Source organism: Oncorhynchus mykiss, chromosome 25, assembly GCF_057628025.1.
Source record: "Oncorhynchus mykiss isolate SJ-2025 chromosome 25, ASM5762802v1, whole genome shotgun sequence".
Taxonomy (NCBI): domain Eukaryota; kingdom Metazoa; phylum Chordata; class Actinopteri; order Salmoniformes; family Salmonidae; genus Oncorhynchus; species Oncorhynchus mykiss.
This window is the reverse complement of record NC_143046.1, coordinates 26,713,584-26,730,000: the sequence shown is the minus strand read 5'-3', so window position 1 is coordinate 26,730,000 and position 16,417 is coordinate 26,713,584. Positions and strand designations below refer to the sequence as shown.

Genomic DNA, 16,417 nt, shown 5'->3' with positions numbered 1-16,417 from the left:
ACATTTTTTCCCATTCCTCCTTGCAAAACAGCTCGAGCTCAGTTAGGTTGGATGGATAGCATTTGTGAACAGCAGTTTTCAGTTCTTTCCACAGATTCTCGATTGGATTCAGGTCTGGACTTTGACTTGGCCATTCTAACACCTGGATATGTTTATTTTTGAACCATTCCATTGTAGATTTTTCTTTATGTTTTGGATCATTGTCTTGTTGGAAGACAAATCTCCGTCCCAGTCTCAGGTCTTTTGCAGACTCCATCAGGTTTTCTTCCAGAATGGTCCTGTATTTGGCTCCATCCATCTTCCCATCAATTTTAACCATCTTCCCTGTCCCTGCTGAAGAAAAGCAGGCCCAAACCATGATGCTGCCACCACCATGTTTGACAGTGGGGATGGTGTGTTCAGCTGTGTTGCTTTTACGCCAAACATAACGTTTTGCATTGTTGCCAAAAAGTTCAATTTTGGTTTCATCTGACCAGAGCACCTTCTTCCACATGTTTGGTGTGTCTCCCAGGTGGCTTGTGGCAAACTTTAAACGACACTTTTTATGGATATCTTTAAGAAATGGCTTTCTTCTTGCCACTCTTCCATAAAGGCCAGATTTGTGCAATATACGACTGATTGTTGTCCTATGGACAGAGTCTCCCACCTCAGCTGTAGATCTCTGCAGTTCATCCAGAGTGATCATGGGCCTCTTGGCTGCATCTCTGATCAGTCTTCTATGAGCTGAAAGTTTAGAGGGACGGCCAGGTCTTGGTAGATTTGCAGTGGTCTGATACTCCTTCCATTTCAATATTATCGCTTGCACAGTGCTCCTTGGGATGTTTAAAGCTTGGGAAATCTTTTTGTATCCAAATCCGGCTTTAAACTTCTACACAACAGTATCTCGGACCTGCCTGGTGTGTTCCTTGTTCTTCATGATGCTCTCTGCGCTTTTAACGGACCTCTGAGACTATCACAGTGCAGGTGCATTTATACAGAGACTTGATTACACACAGGTGGATTGTATTTATCATCATTTGTCATTTAGGTCAACATTGGATCATTCAGAGATCCTCACTGAACTTCTGGAGAGAGTTTGCTGCACTGAAAGTAAAGGGGCTGAATAATTTTGCACGCCCAATTTTTCAGTTTTTGATTTGTTAAAAAAGTTTGAAATATCCAATAAATGTGTCCCACTTGTTGTTGATTCTTCACAAAAAAATACAGTTTTATATCTTTATGTTTGAAGCCTGAAATGTGGCAAAAGGTCGCAAAGTTCAAGGGGGCCGAATACTTTCGCAAGGCACTGTATGTGTGAGTGATTCTAGGAAACTGCATCATTGAACTTCTAAATAAAGACCACTGACAATAAGAGAAGGAAGAAAACTGTGACAGTGACGGACACCTCTACAACTCCCCCTCTGATCCCTCGCTCCAAAATGAAACACATCTGTCTCTGGGGTCACGAGTATATTTCTGGATCTAAGAGGTGAAGCTGCTCATTTCTATTCAAATGGCGTCTTTTGCATGTATTCATTTCACAGCTTTGAATTTATGTACTGAAAAACACAGAGAGAGAGAGAGCGAGAGACAGAGCGAGAGAGAGACAGAGAGAGCGAGAGAGAGACAGAGAGAGCGAGAGCGAGACAGAGAGAGCGAGAGACAGAGCGAGAGAGAGAGCGAGAGACAGAGCAAGAGAGAGACAGAGAGAGCGAGAGAGAGACAGAGAGAGCGAGAGAGAGAGCGAGAGAGAGAGCGAGAGAGAGAGCGAGAGACAGAGCGAGAGACAGAGCGAGAGACAGAGCGAGAGACAGAGCGAGAGACAGAGCGAGAGCGAGAACGAGAGCGAGAGCGAGAGAGACAGCGAGAGAGAGAGAGACAGCGCGAGAGAGAGAGACAGCGCGAGAGAGAGAGACAGCGCGAGAGAGAGAGACAGCGCGAGAGAGAGACAGACAGAGCGAGAGAGAGAGACAGAGCGAGAGAGAGAGACAGAGCGAGAGAGAGAGACAGAGCGAGAGAGAGAGACAGAGCGAGAGAGAGACAGAGCGAGAGAGAGAGACAGAGCGAGAGAGAGAGACAGAGCGAGAGAGAGAGAGAGCGAGACAGAGCGAGACAGAGAGACAGAGAGAGACAGAGAGACAGAGCGAGACAGAGAGACAGAGCGAGACAGAGAGAGCGAGAGCGAGACAGAGAGAGCGAGAGCGAGACAGAGAGAGCGAGAGCGAGACAGAGAGAGCGAGAGACAGAGCGAGAGAGAGAGCGAGAACGAGAGCGAGAGAGAGACAGAGAGAGCGAGAGCGAGACAGAGAGAGCGAGAGACAGAGCGAGAGAGAGAGCGAGAGACAGAGCAAGAGAGAGACAGAGAGAGCGAGAGAGAGACAGAGAGAGCGAGAGAGAGAGCGAGAGAGAGAGCGAGAGAGAGAGCGAGAGACAGAGCGAGAGACAGAGCGAGAGACAGAGCGAGAGACAGAGCGAGAGACAGAGCGAGAGACAGAGCGAGAGACAGAGCGAGAGACAGAGCGAGAGCGAGAACGAGAGCGAGAGCGAGAGAGACAGCGAGAGAGAGAGAGACAGCGCGAGAGAGAGAGACAGCGCGAGAGAGAGAGACAGCGCGAGAGAGAGAGACAGCGCGAGAGAGAGAGACAGCGCGAGAGAGAGACAGACAGAGCGAGAGAGAGAGACAGAGCGAGAGAGAGAGACAGAGCGAGAGAGAGAGACAGAGCGAGAGAGAGAGAGAGCGAGACAGAGCGAGACAGAGAGACAGAGAGAGACAGAGAGACAGAGCGAGACAGAGAGACAGAGCGAGACAGAGAGAGCGAGAGCGAGACAGAGAGAGCGAGAGCGAGACAGAGAGAGCGAGAGCGAGACAGAGAGAGCGAGAGCGAGACAGAGAGAGCGAGAGCGAGACAGAGAGAGCGAGAGCGAGACAGAGAGAGCGAGACAGAGAGAGCGAGACAGAGAGAGCGAGAGCGAGACAGAGAGAGCGAGAGCGAGACAGAGAGAGCGAGAGCGAGACAGAGAGAGCGAAAGCGACAGAGCGAGAGCGACAGAGCCAGAGCGACAGAGCCAGAGCGACAGAGCCAGAGCGACAGAGCCAGAGCGACAGAGCCAGAGCGACAGAGCCAGAGCGACAGAGCCAGAGCGACAGAGCCAGAGCGACAGAGCCAGAGCGACAGAGCCAGAGCGACAGAGCCAGAGCGACAGAGACAGAGCGACAGAGACAGAGCGAGAGAGACAGAGCGAGAGAGACAGAGCGAGAGAGACAGAGCGAGAGAGACAGAGCGAGAGAGACAGAGCGAGAGAGACAGAGCGAGAGAGACAGAGCGAGAGAGACAGAGCGAGAGAGCGACAGAGCGAGAGAGCGACAGAGCGAGAGAGCGACAGAGCGAGAGAGCGACAGAGCGAGAGAGCGACAGAGCGAGAGAGCGACAGAGCGAGAGAGAGACAGAGCGAGAGAGAGACAGAGCGAGAGAGAGACAGAGCGAGAGAGAGACAGAGCGAGAGAGAGACAGAGCGAGAGAGAGACAGAGCGAGAGAGAGACAGAGCGAGAGAGAGACAGAGCGAGAGAGAGACAGAGCGAGAGAGAGACAGAGCGAGAGAGAGACAGAGCGAGAGAGAGACAGAGCGAGAGAGAGACAGAGCGAGAGAGAGACAGAGCGAGAGAGAGACAGAGCGAGAGAGAGACAGAGCGAGAGAGAGACAGAGCGAGAGACAGATCGAGAGAGCGAGAGAAAGGTTGCCTCCAGGTCATAACATCTATTCTGAGTCACATGGTGGTAGAGCAGAGACAAGGTCAGGGTCAGAGTAAATGTTATTGGTGTGTGTACTTGTGTGAATTGGAAATCAGAGAGTGGGGAAACTGCCAGGGACAGCCATTTTGCTGGCGTCCCTCGAGCAATAAGTGCCTTGCTCAAGGGCACAAGAACAGATTTTTCACATTGTCGGCTCCTGGTGTGTGTGTGTGTGTGTGGACGTCCTTTCCCTTACCTGACCATGTAGTCGTTGCGGATCAGCAGCAAGTGCTGCATCAGAGACAGTAAGTGTGTTTCAGCCTTGGAGTCTTTGACGGTGTTCATCACGATCTGGAACACCTCCATCACGTCAGTAGGACCACACGTTAAGGACAACAACCGCATGAGGGGTCAAAGGGGTCAATGGAACAGACATACGTCAGTCTCAATTTACCCTAGTACAACAACTTTGATCATTCAATGAGAGGAGGGGACAGAGGAGGACACAGAGGAGGGGACACAGAGGAGGGGACACAGAGGAGGGGACACAGAGGAGGGGACACAGAGGAGGGGACAGAGGAGGGGACACAGAGGAGGGGACAGAGGAGGACACAGAGGAGGGGACACAGAGGAGGGGACAGAGGAGGACACAGAGGAGGGGACACAGAGGAGGGGACACAGAGGAGGACACAGGATGATGTATGTGCAGTTATCAATGTACATGAAATAATATACAAATGTAAAAGCCTAAGAGCTCAGAGCTGTTTAACAGTTTGATACAATATGTTTTTGATCAAATGATAGTTATAAACTAATAAGGAATGAACCGTGATCAAATGATAGTTATAAACTAATAAGGAATGAACCGTGATCAAATGATAGTTATAAACTAATAAGGAATGAACCGTGATCAAATGATAGTTATAAACTAATAAGGAATGAACCGTGATCAAATGATAGTTATAAACTAATAAGGAATGAACCGTGATCAAATGATAGTTATAAACTAATAAGGAATGAACCGTGATCAAATGATAGTTATAAACTAATAAGGAATGAACCGTGATCAAATGATAGTTATAAACTAATAAGGAATGAACCGTGATCAAATGATAGTTATAAACTAATAAGGAATGAACCGTGATCAAATGATAGTTATAAACTAATAAGGAATGAACCGTGATCAAATGATAGTTATAAACTAATAAGGAATGAACCGTGATCAAATGATAGTTATAAACTAATAAGGAATGAACCGTGATCAAATGATAGTTATAAACTAATAAGGAATGAACCGTGATCAAATGATAGTTATAAACTAATAAGGAATGAACCGTGATCAAATGATAGTTATAAACTAATAAGGAATGAACCGTGATCAAATGATAGTTATAAACTAATAAGGAATGAACCGTGATCAAATGATAGTTATAAACTAATAAGGAATGAACCGTGATCAAATGATAGTTATAAACTAATAAGGAATGAACCGTGATCAAATGATAGTTATAAACTAATAAGGAATGAACCGTGATCAAATGTGCCAGAACCAAATCAATCAAGGTAGAAGAAAAGCACTGTGGAAATGCTTGTGCTTTGTGTGAGAAAAGATGGCACCTTGGAGCCACCTGGTGGTGAAACGAAGGAATGAGCATTACAGGACAGTGACTTCCTGTGTAATAGGGGGCTAACTTAAGAAGGCACCCCATTCCTTATTAGGGCACGAAAGGCCCTGATAAACAGCAGGACGTTACAGGGAACAAGGTGCTATTTGATACAGCCATACAATAAACTCCTGTCACTGAGACAGCTGAACAAGCTGCCCTATATAGAGGGACGATTTGAGCCTCGCTGAAGTGGAAGGATATTCCATCTCAACGCGCACGTCATTGAGGCGGGCCTGGAGTTCTTCAGAATCATCCTCAGCCTGGTCGTCAAAAACACTGAGCTGCACCCTCAGCTCCTCATTCTCTATGGTCCGAATCTCCTACAGGAGAGAAGAGGGTCAATAAAAACCACCACTCTTCTGAACATCAAGGCAAACATCAGTTTGGAATGGTTCAGAGTAAGTTTGAGAGTGAGTTAGTGTGTGTGTGTGTTTGTCTCACCGTCAGCAGGTCTCGTAGGCCCAGTCTCAGCAGTTCTGAGCGGATGTGGATCCTGTAGTCCAGCTCTTCACCTTGACTGATGAGAGCGTTGATGAGTTGCATACAGCCATTCTTCAGGCCGATGTTGGGCTTGTTCATACCAGAGAGGAGTGGCTGAAACCTCTCAATGTCCTGCTTCTCTGCCTCCTCAGTGATGGCCTCCAGAACACGCTCATGACTACAGGGAGTCACACACATTAATACACAGAAACTCACACACACACACAGATTATACAAAACATTAGGAACACCTTCCCAATATGGAGTTGCACCACCTTTGGTCCTCAGAACAACCTCAACTCATCAGGTCATGAACTCTACAAGGTGTCGAAAGCGTTCCACAGGGATGCTGGCCCATGTTGACTCCAATGCTTCCCACAGTTGTGTCAAGTTGGCTGGAGGAGAATTCTTGATACACACAGGAAACTGTTGAGCGTGAAGAACCCTGCATCATTGCAGTTCTTGACACAAACTGGCACCTACTACCATACCCTGTTCAAAAGAACTTCTATATTTTATCTTGCCCATTCACCCTCTGAATGGCACACAAACACAATCCAGGTCTCAATTTTCTCTAGACTTAAAATTACGTATTTAACCTGTCTCCTCTCCCTCATCTAAGTGACATCAATAAGGGATCATAGCTTCTTTCACCTGGATTCACCTGGTCAGTCTATGTCATGGAAAGATCCGGTGTTCTTAATATTTTGCACACACACACACACGTACGTACAGGTTGTCAGGGTGTTCCAGGATGCAGATGGCCGAGAGCAGTTTCACCACATCCACCATCATGTGAGGGACCCGGGGGTTGATGGCCCGGACCAGCAGAGGGATGCCCTCGGCAGACGTCAACATGGCCTTCAGACCATACTTGTTGTTCATGAAGGCTTTGAGACAGCGCACAATCTCGTGTTGACACTTCACACCCATATTCCTATACGACAGGAAGACAGGAGAGATGAAGGTGCGTTACTGCATGGGCAAGGGTTGACATACGAAACAGGGAACTAGCACATCGACTGCAGAAGGCCACGGGGTACGAGGGTGTGGATATCTTACGGGTACTCATCCTTCTCCTCCTGGATCTTCCTCATGATGTTGAGCAGCAGAGCCAGGCCCTCGTCTCCAAAGTTCTGCACCCAGCTGACAGGGTTGTTGTTGAGGGAGACACGGAGAGACTCCAGACAGCCCAGGAGCTGTGTGTCTCTGGGCTCCATCCTCAGTTCCTGGATGTACATCATGGCTGACCTGGAACACTCCTTCTGGCTCTGACCCTATCACCCCGGTGGTATTGGTACATGGAGCACAGAGAGGACAGGTTATCGCTGTCCTAAGTCTACTGCTATAAGGGTGTTATCCCAGTAACACAGCTTTTGTTACTCACAGCTTTCGATGTGTGGAGGTACTGGGAAACCATCTCTCGTTTGATGGAGATGTCTTTCGCCCGCAGAGGCCGCTGCTTCTCGTCATTCAAGTTCATATCCACCTGGGGGGGGGGTCGTAGAATGAGCATCCCACAACAACCTACAGTTCACACACACTAGGTCCACACTCATACACATTCTTATCCTTTCTCTCTCTCACCAGCCTCTACCGAGTCAGTATCTCTGTGTTTAACCCTCTCTCACAGCAGCCTCTAGTCAGTATCTCTGTGTTTAACCCTCTCTCTCAGCAGCCTCTAGTCAGTATCTCTGTGTTTAACCCTCTCTCTCAGCAGCCTCTAGTCAGTATCTCTGTGTTTAACCCTCTCTCTCACCAGCCTCTAGTCAGTATCTCTGTGTTTAACCCTCTCTCTCAGCAGCCTCTAGTCAGTATATATGTGTTTAACCCTCTCTCTCAGCAGCCTCTAGTCAGTATCTCTGTGTTTAACCCTCTCTCTCAGCAGCCTCTAGTCAGTATCTCTGTGTTTAACCCCTCTCTCACCAGTATCTCTGTGTTTAACCCCTCTCTCACCAGTATCTGTGTTTAACCCTCTCTCTCAACAGTATATCTGTTTAACCCTCTCTCTCACCAACCTCTAGTCAGTATCTCTGTGTTTAACCCTCTCTCACCAGTATCTCTGTGTTTAACCCTCTCTCACCAGTATCTCTGTTTAACCCTCTCTCATCAGTATCTCTGTGTTTAACCCCTCTCTCACCAGTATCTGTGTTTAACCCTCTCTCTCAACAGTATATCTGTTTAACCCTCTCTCTCACCAACCTCTAGTCAGTATCTCTGTGTTTAACCCTCTCTCACCAGTATCTCTGTGTTTAACCCTCTCTCACCAGTATCTCTGTTTAACCCTCTCTCACCAGTATCTCTGTGTTTAACCCTCTCTCTCACCAGTATCTCTGTGTTTAACCCTCTCTCTCACCAGTATCTCTGTGTTTAACCCTCTCTCTCACCAGTATCTCTGTGTTTAACCCTCTCTCTCACCAGTATCTCTGTGTTTAACCCTCTCTCTCACCAGTATCTCTGTGTTTAACCCTCTCTCTCACCAGTATCTCTGTGTTTAACCCTCTCTCTCACCAGTATCTCGGTTTAACCCTCTCTCTCTCACCAGTATCTCTGTTTAACCCTCTCTCTCTCACCAGTATCTCTGTTTAACCCTCTCTCTCACCAGTATATCTGTTTAACCCTCTCTCTCACCAGCCTCTAGTCAGTATCTCTGTGTTTAACCCTCTCTCACCAGTATCTCTGTGTTTAACCCTCTCTCTCACCAGTATCTCTGTTTAACCCTCTCTCACCAGTATATCTCTGTTTAACCCTCTCTCTCACCAGTATCTCTGTGTTTAACCCTCTCTCACCAGTATATCTCTGTTTAACCCTCTCTCTCACCAGTATCTCTGTGTTTAACCCTCTCTCTCACCAGTATCTCTGTGTTTAACCCTCTCTCTCACCAGTATCTCTGTGTTTAACCCTCTCTCTCACCAGTATCTCTGTGTTTAACCCTCTCTCTCTCACCAGTATATCTGTGTTTAACCCTCTCTCTCTCACCAGTATCTCTGTTTAACCCTCTCTCTCTCAACAGTATCTCTGTTTAACCCTCTCTCTCTCACCAGTATCTCTGTTTAACCCTCTCTCTCTCACCAGTATCTCTGTGTTTAACCCTCTCTCTCTCACCAGTATCTCTGTGTTTAACCCTCTCTCTCTCACCAGTATCTCTGTGTTTAACCCTCTCTCTCTCACCAGTATCTCTGTGTTTAACCCTCTCTCTCACCAGTATCTGTGTTTAACCCTCTCTCTTAGCAGCCTCTAGTCAGTATCTCTGTGTTTAACCCTCTCTCTCAGCAGCCTCTAGTCAGTATCTCTGTGTTTAACCCTCTCTCTCAGCAGCCTCTAGTCAGTATCTCTGTGTTTAACCCTCTCTCTCACCAGCCTCTAGTCAGTATCTCTGTGTTTAACCCTCTCTCTCACCAGCCTCTAGTCAGTATATCTGTGTTTAACCCTCTCTCTCAGCAGCCTCTAGTCAGTATCTCTGTGTTTAACCCTCTCTCACCAGTATCTCTGTGTTTAACCCTCTCTCTCACCAGTATCTCTGTTTAACCTTCTCTCACCAGTATATCTCTGTTTAACCCTCTCTCTCACCAGTATATCTCTGTTTAACCCTCTCTCTCAACAGTATCTCTGTGTTTAACCCTCTCTCTCACCAGTATCTCTGTGTTTAACCCTCTCTCTCACCAGTATCTCTGTGTTTAACCCTCTCTCTCACCAGTATCTCTGTGTTTAACCCTCTCTCTCACCAGTATCTCTGTTTAACCCTCTCTCACCAGTATATCTCTGTTTAACCCTCTCTCTCACCAGTATATCTCTGTTTAACCCTCTCTCTCACCAGTATCTCTGTTTAACCCTCTCTCTCTCACCAGTATCTCTGTTTAACCCTCTCTCTCTCACCAGTATCTCTGTTTAACCCTCTCTCTCTCACCAGTATCTCTGTGTTTAACCCTCTCTCACCAGTATCTCTGTGTTTAACCCTCTCTCTCTCACCAGTATCTCTGTGTTTAACCCTCTCTCTCACCAGTATCTCTGTGTTTAACCCTCTCTCTCACCAGTATCTCTGTGTTTAACCCTCTCTCTCTGCAGCCTCTAGTCAGTATCTGCGTTTAACCCTCTCTCTCACCAGTATCTCTGTGTTTAACCCTCTCTCTCACCAGCATCTGTTCGAAGAGTTCCAGAACGTATTCGTCAGGGTGGTCGTGCAGCATGGCCTCCTGGGCAGGCACCTCGTAGTGGGCAGCGCTGGAGTGGCGCTGTGCAGGCGCATGAGGCTTCTCCTTGTCTTTCTTCATCCTCATGCTGGTGAAACGCTCCAACTGCAGGGGGTCAAATGCCAGGGGTCAGAGGTCACGCAGGGTCATATTAGGGTTATTCCAGATCAACCCGACCCCTTGGATTGGAGAGGTCAGGGCAAGGTCAGAGTTGATTTGGGATTGGGCATCAGACTCCAGTGGATGTTCAGACATCATGGACGACTAAACATCACTCTGAAACACCTTGGCTGGAGCTGACAGAGAGCTCCATTCATGTGTGAACAAGATGAAACAGGATCAGAGTGAAATCATGAACATCCCAGTTTCCTCCAAACAGATGACAAGGTCATCTGATCCTCCTTCATCTCATTCTAGTGTACAGAGTACAACACTAATTATTGTACAGAGTAAAACACAAATTATTGTACAGAGTACAACACTAATTATTGCCTGTGTAGCTGTTGTTAGTGTGAAGATGACAGCGCAGGGACACCAGAGCACTGGTAAGTAGCTGCACAATGACACAGGAGCTGTGTGAAGCATGGATGATGACCCATTAAGGTTAGGGACGTGCTATGTTCACAAACACAGGTAACTGGAAAGCCATTTGCAACAGAGCTAATTATACCCAATTACTAAAATAATATCTTAGTAACCCCCCCTCCCCCAACATCCACCCGAGACCCAATCTTGATTTAACTAGGCAGGTTAGTTAAGAACAAATTCTTATTTACAATGATGGCCTACCCCAGCCAAACCCGGAAACCGCTGGGCCAATTGTGCGTTGCCCTATGGGACTCCCAAAAACCAGCCTGGATTCGAACCAGGGACTGTAGTGATGTTATTATGGGGTTATTATGGGGTGTTAGTGTTGGAGGGGCAGGGGGTTAGAAGTTGGCTACAGGGTAGGGTGAGACGAGATGCAACCAAGAGTCAGATCACTGAGATAATATTGAATCGCACACAACCTACCTCATCAGGAAACAGCCGTTTGATATTCTGTACAGAGGGGAGTGGGGGAAGGATGAGGGAAAGACAGATAGGAGGAGGAGAAAGAAATGGGGAGATCAAACAGAAGAAAAGAGAGGGACAATGAGGTAGATGGGGAGATAGAAGGGAAGAAAACGGGAGGGAGAGATGAAAGGATAAATTAGGAATAGGCTGGATAATCTCTACGAGGTCATTATTAAGCATTGATCACAGGAGCACAGAGGGGAATGTAGGCTACAGATAGATCACGATCACTCTACAAGATCACTTCAGTAAGAACTGACTGTTACACATCACACTGGATCAATATACAACATGTATATGTAGATTAGCTCACTAATTCCTCTGGTATCAAGTTATTTTTTTTAATTTTTTGATTTTATTTATTTCACCTTTATTTAACCAGGTAGGCAAGTTGAGAACAAGTTCTCATTTGCAATTGCGACCTGGCCAAGATAAAGCAAAGCAGTTCGACACATACAACGACACAGAGTTACACATGGAGTAAAACAAACATACAGTCAATAATACAGTATAAACAAGTCTATATACGATGTGAGCAAATGAGGTGAGATAAGGGAGGTAAAGGCAAAAAGGCCATGGTGGCAAAGTAGATACAATATAGCAAGTAAAACACTGGAATGGTAGATTTGCAATGGGAGAATGTGCAAAGTAGAAATAAAAATAATGGGGGTGCAAAGGAGCAAAATAAATAAATTAATTAAATACAGTAGGGAAAGAGGTAGTTGTTTGGGCTAAATTATAGGTGGGCTGTGTACAGGTGCAGTAATCTGTGAGCTGCTCTGACAGTTGGTGCTTAAAGCTAGTGAGGGAGATAAGTGTTTCCAGTTTCAGAGATTTATGGATCATCTGAAACTTTCTAACAGACAGGGATTGATATTGTAAGATTCCAGATTTTTAGACAGGTTTATGGCAGAAACACAATACATTTGCACTTGCACATTTTTGCCACAAGGTGTCAGGCTACACCAATTAATGTCCTGGTGAAGGCAGCATCTCACGTGTTACCACTGTCCAACACCAGGGGGTGCTGAAGATTACACAGACACACAAAAAAAGAAAGCTTTTGGGAAAGTTGCTCACTTCCAGCACAGTTGAAAAATATGTAATTTAGAAATCAAAACTGGATGAGAGGGGTTGAGGGTAGCTGAAGGATGGGCCACAAAAAATTATTGCAAAATACTGTATAGAGACTTGTCCCGAAGCCACTCCTGCATCGTCTTGGCTGTGTGCTTAGGATTGTCCTGTTGGAAGGTGAACCTTCAACCCAGGCTGAGGTCTTGAGCGCTCTGGAGCAGGTTTTCATCAAGGGTCTCTCTCTACTTTGCGCCATTCATCTTTACCTCGATCCTGACTAGTCTCCCTGCCACTGAAGAATATCCCCCCCAGCAGGATGCTGCCACCACCATGCTTCACCGTAGGGATGGTGCCAGGTTTCCTCCAGACGTGACGCTTGGTATTCAGGCAAAAGAGTTCAATCTTGGTTTCAACAGACCAGAGAACCTTGTTTCTCATGGTCTGAGTTCTTCAGGTGCCTTTTGGCAAACTCCAAGCAGGCTGTCATGTGCCTTCTACTGAGGAGTGGCTTCCGTCTGGCCACTACCATATGAGGTTCTTGGTCAGCTCCCTGACCAAGGCCCTTCTCCCCCGACTGCTCAGTTTGGCCGGGCGACCAGCTCTAGGAAGAGTCTTAGTGGTTCCAAACGTCTTCCATTTAAGAATGATGGAGGCCACTGTGTTATTGGGGCCCTTCAATGCTACAGAAATGTTTTAGTGCGTGTGGTGTGTGTTAATATAGAGGTTTGGACACACCTACTCATTCAAGGGTTTTTATTTGTACTATTTTCTACATTGTAGAATAAAAGACATCAAAACTCTGAAATAACACATGTGGAGTCATGTAGTAACCGAAAAAGTGGTAAACAGATCAAAATATATTTTATATTTGAGATTCTTCAAAGTAACCACTCTTTGCCTTGGTGACAGCTTTGCACACTCTAAACCAGCTTCATGAGGTAGTCACCTGGAATGCATTTCAATTCACAGGTGTGCTTTGATAAAAGTTCATTAGTGTTTGTTTGAGCCAATCGGTTATGTTGTGACAAGGTAGGGGTGGGATACAGAAGATAGCCCTATTTGGTAAAATACCAAGTCCATATTATGGCGAGAACAGCTCTAACAGCAAAGAGCAACGACAGTCCGTCATTGCTTTAAGACATGAAGGTCAGTCAGTACGGAACATTTCAGGAACTTTGAAAGTTTCTTCAAGTGCAGTCGCAAAAACCATCAAGCGCCATGATGAAACTGGCTCTCATGAGGACCGCCACAGGAAAGGAAGGCCCAGAGCTAACTCTGCTGCAGAGGATACATTCATTCGAGAGTTACCAGCCTCAGAAATTGCAGCCCAAATAAATGCTTCACAGAGCTCACGTAAACAGACATCTCAACATCAACTGTTCAGAAGAGACTGCGTGAATCAGGCATTGGTCGAATTGCTGCAAAGAAACAACTATTAAAGGACCAGCAATAAGAAAAAGAGACTTGATTGGGCCAAGAAACACAAGCAATGGACATTAGACGGGTGGAAATCTGTCCTTTGGTCTGATGAGTCCAAATTAGAGATTTTTGGTTCCAACCGCTGTGTCTTTGTGAGATGAAGAGTAGGTGGAAGGATGATCTCTGCATGTGTGGTTCCCACCGTGAAGCATGGAGGAGGTGGTGTGATGGTGTGGGGTTACTTGCTGGTATTTAGAAGAGGTCGACCGACTATGATTTTTCAACGCCGATACCGATTATTGGAGGACCAAAAAAGCCAATGCCGATTAAATCGGCCGTTTTTGTAAAATGTATTTTTCATTTGTAAAGACAATTACAACAATACTGAATTAACACTTATTTTAACGTAATATAACACATTTAAAAAATCTATTTAGCCTCAAATAAAATAATGAAACATGTTCAATTTGGTTTAAATAGTGCAAAAACAAAGTGTTGGAGAAGAAAGTAAAAGTGCAATATGTGCCATGTAAGAAAGCTAACGTTTAAGTTCCTTGCTCAGAACACGAGAACATATGAAAGCTGGTGGTTCCTTTTAACATGAGTCTTCAATATTCTCAGGTAAGAAGTGTTAGGTTGTAGTTATTATAGGACTCTCTCTATACCATTTGTATTTCATATACTTTTGACTATTGGATGTTCTTATAGGCACTTAAGTATTGCCAGTGTAACAGTATAGCTTCCATCCCTCTCCTCGCCGCTACCTGGGCTCGAACCAGGAACACATCGACAGCTACACTCGAAGCAGCATTACCCATGCAGAGCAAGGGGAACAACTACTCCAAGTCTCAGAGCGAGTGATGTATGAAACACTATTAACGCGAGCTAACTAGCTAGCCATTTCTTATCGGTTACACCAGCCTCATCTCGGGAGTTGATAGGCTTGAAGTCATAAACAGCTCAATGCTTGAAGCATTGCGAAGAGCTATTGGCAAATCGCACGAAAGCGCTGTTTGAATGAATGCTTACGAGCCTGCTGGTGCCGACCACCGCTCAGTCAGACTGCTCTATCAAATCATAGACTTAATTATAACATAATAACACACAGAAATAGGAGCCTTAGGTCATTAATATGGTCGAATCCGGAAACTATCATTTAGAAAACAAAACGTTTATTCTTCCAGTGAAATACAGAACCGTTCTGTATTTTATCTAACGTGTGGCATCCCTAAGTCTAAATATTGCTGCTACATTGCACAACCTTCAATGTTATGTCAAATTATGTCAAATTCTGGCAAATTAGTTCGCAATGAGCCAGGCTGCCCAAACTTTTGCATATACCCCGACTCTGCGTGCAATGAACGCAAGAGAAGTGACACAATTTCGCCTGGTTAATATTTCCTGCTAACCTGGATTTCTTTTAGCTAAATATGCAGGTTTAAAAATATATACTTCTGTGTATTGATTTTAGGAAAGGCATTGGTGTTTATGGTTAGGTACACGTTGGTGCAATGACAGTCCTTTTCACGAATGCCACCGCATCGATTATATGCAACGCAGGACACGCTAGATACACTAGTAATATCAACCATGTGTAGTTAACTAGTGATTATGATTGATTGTTTTTATAAGATAAGTTTAATGCTAGCTAGCAACTTACCTTGGCTTCTTACTGCATTCGCATAACAGGCAGGCTCCTCGTGAGGCAGGTGGTTAGAGCGTTGGACTAGTTAACTGTAAGGTTGCAGGATTGAATCCCTGAGCTGACAAGGTGAAAATCTGTCGTTCTGCCCCTGAACAAGGCAGTTAACCCACTGTTCCTAGGCCGTCATTGAAATGTGAAGAATGTGTTCTTAACTGACTTGCCTCGTTAAATAAAGTTGTAAAAATATATTTCATAATAATCAAAACAAACAACAAAATCGCTGTCCAAAAATACAGATTTCCGATTGTTATGAAAACTTGAAATCGGCCCTAATTAATCGGTCAACCTCTAATTCAGAATTCTAGGCACACTTAAACAGCATGGCTACCACAGCATTCTACAGCGATATGCCATCCCATCTGGTTTGCGCTTAGTGGCACTATCATTTGTTTTTCAACAGGACAATGACCCAACATACCTCCAGGTTGTGTAAGGGCTATTTGACCAAGAAGGAGAATGATGAGTGCTGCAACAGATGACCTGGCATCCACAATCACCCAACCTCAAACCAATTGAGATGGTTTGTAATGAGTTGGACCACAGAGTGAAGGAAAAGCAGCCCACAAGTGCTCAGTATATGTGGGAACTCCTCCAAGACCGTTGGAAAAGCATTCCAGGTGAAGCTGGTTTTAGAGAATGACAAGAGCGTGCAAAGCTGTTATCAAGGCAAAGGGAGGCTACTTTTAAGAAACTCAAATATAATGTATTTTGATTCGTTAAACACTTTTTTGGTTAATACATGATTCCATTTGTGTTATTTCATAGTTTTGATGTCTTCACTATTATTCTACAATGTAGAAAATAGTAAAAAATAAAGAAAAACTCTTGAATGAGTAGGTGTGTCCAATGTTTTGATTGGTACTGTGTGTGTGTGTGTGTGTGTGTGTGTGCTCAAAAGAAATAAAAAGTTGCACACTTCCTAAGATGCATTTCTCAAGATATCAGCATCTATATGGTAGGCCTAATACTCCATTGGAATAAGCCACAAATGAGATACAATCTCTGTAACTGTGCTTCCAAACATTCTGTCAAACATATCTATATTATCCCAGAGACCAATTATTTTAGTTCTGGTTCACAGCAAATGATAAGTCAAAGTACAGTAACATACATTC

General features: G+C 45.3%; 1 protein-coding gene across 2 annotated transcripts in view; it reads right to left on the bottom strand.

Annotated features, from left to right (window-relative positions):
- The window catches only part of LOC110504416 (protein diaphanous homolog 1), a 191,138-nt gene that overhangs the window by 138,761 nt on the left and 35,960 nt on the right, over nt 1-16,417 (bottom strand). The window contains exons 2-9 of one of the 2 annotated variants that reach the window (XM_090219486.1): nt 11,063-11,089; nt 9,992-10,153; nt 7,246-7,347; nt 6,921-7,135; nt 6,592-6,795; nt 5,820-6,036; nt 5,580-5,698; nt 3,968-4,084 (exon numbers count right to left, since the gene is read on the bottom strand). In XM_090219486.1, the coding sequence (XP_090075612.1) occupies nt 3,968-4,084; nt 5,580-5,698; nt 5,820-6,036; nt 6,592-6,795; nt 6,921-7,135; nt 7,246-7,347; nt 9,992-10,153; nt 11,063-11,089 (1,163 nt within the window). The remainder of the gene's footprint in view (nt 1-3,967; nt 4,085-5,579; nt 5,699-5,819; nt 6,037-6,591; nt 6,796-6,920; nt 7,136-7,245; nt 7,348-9,991; nt 10,154-11,062; nt 11,090-16,417) is intronic. The other variant, XM_090219487.1, reaches the window with a different exon arrangement.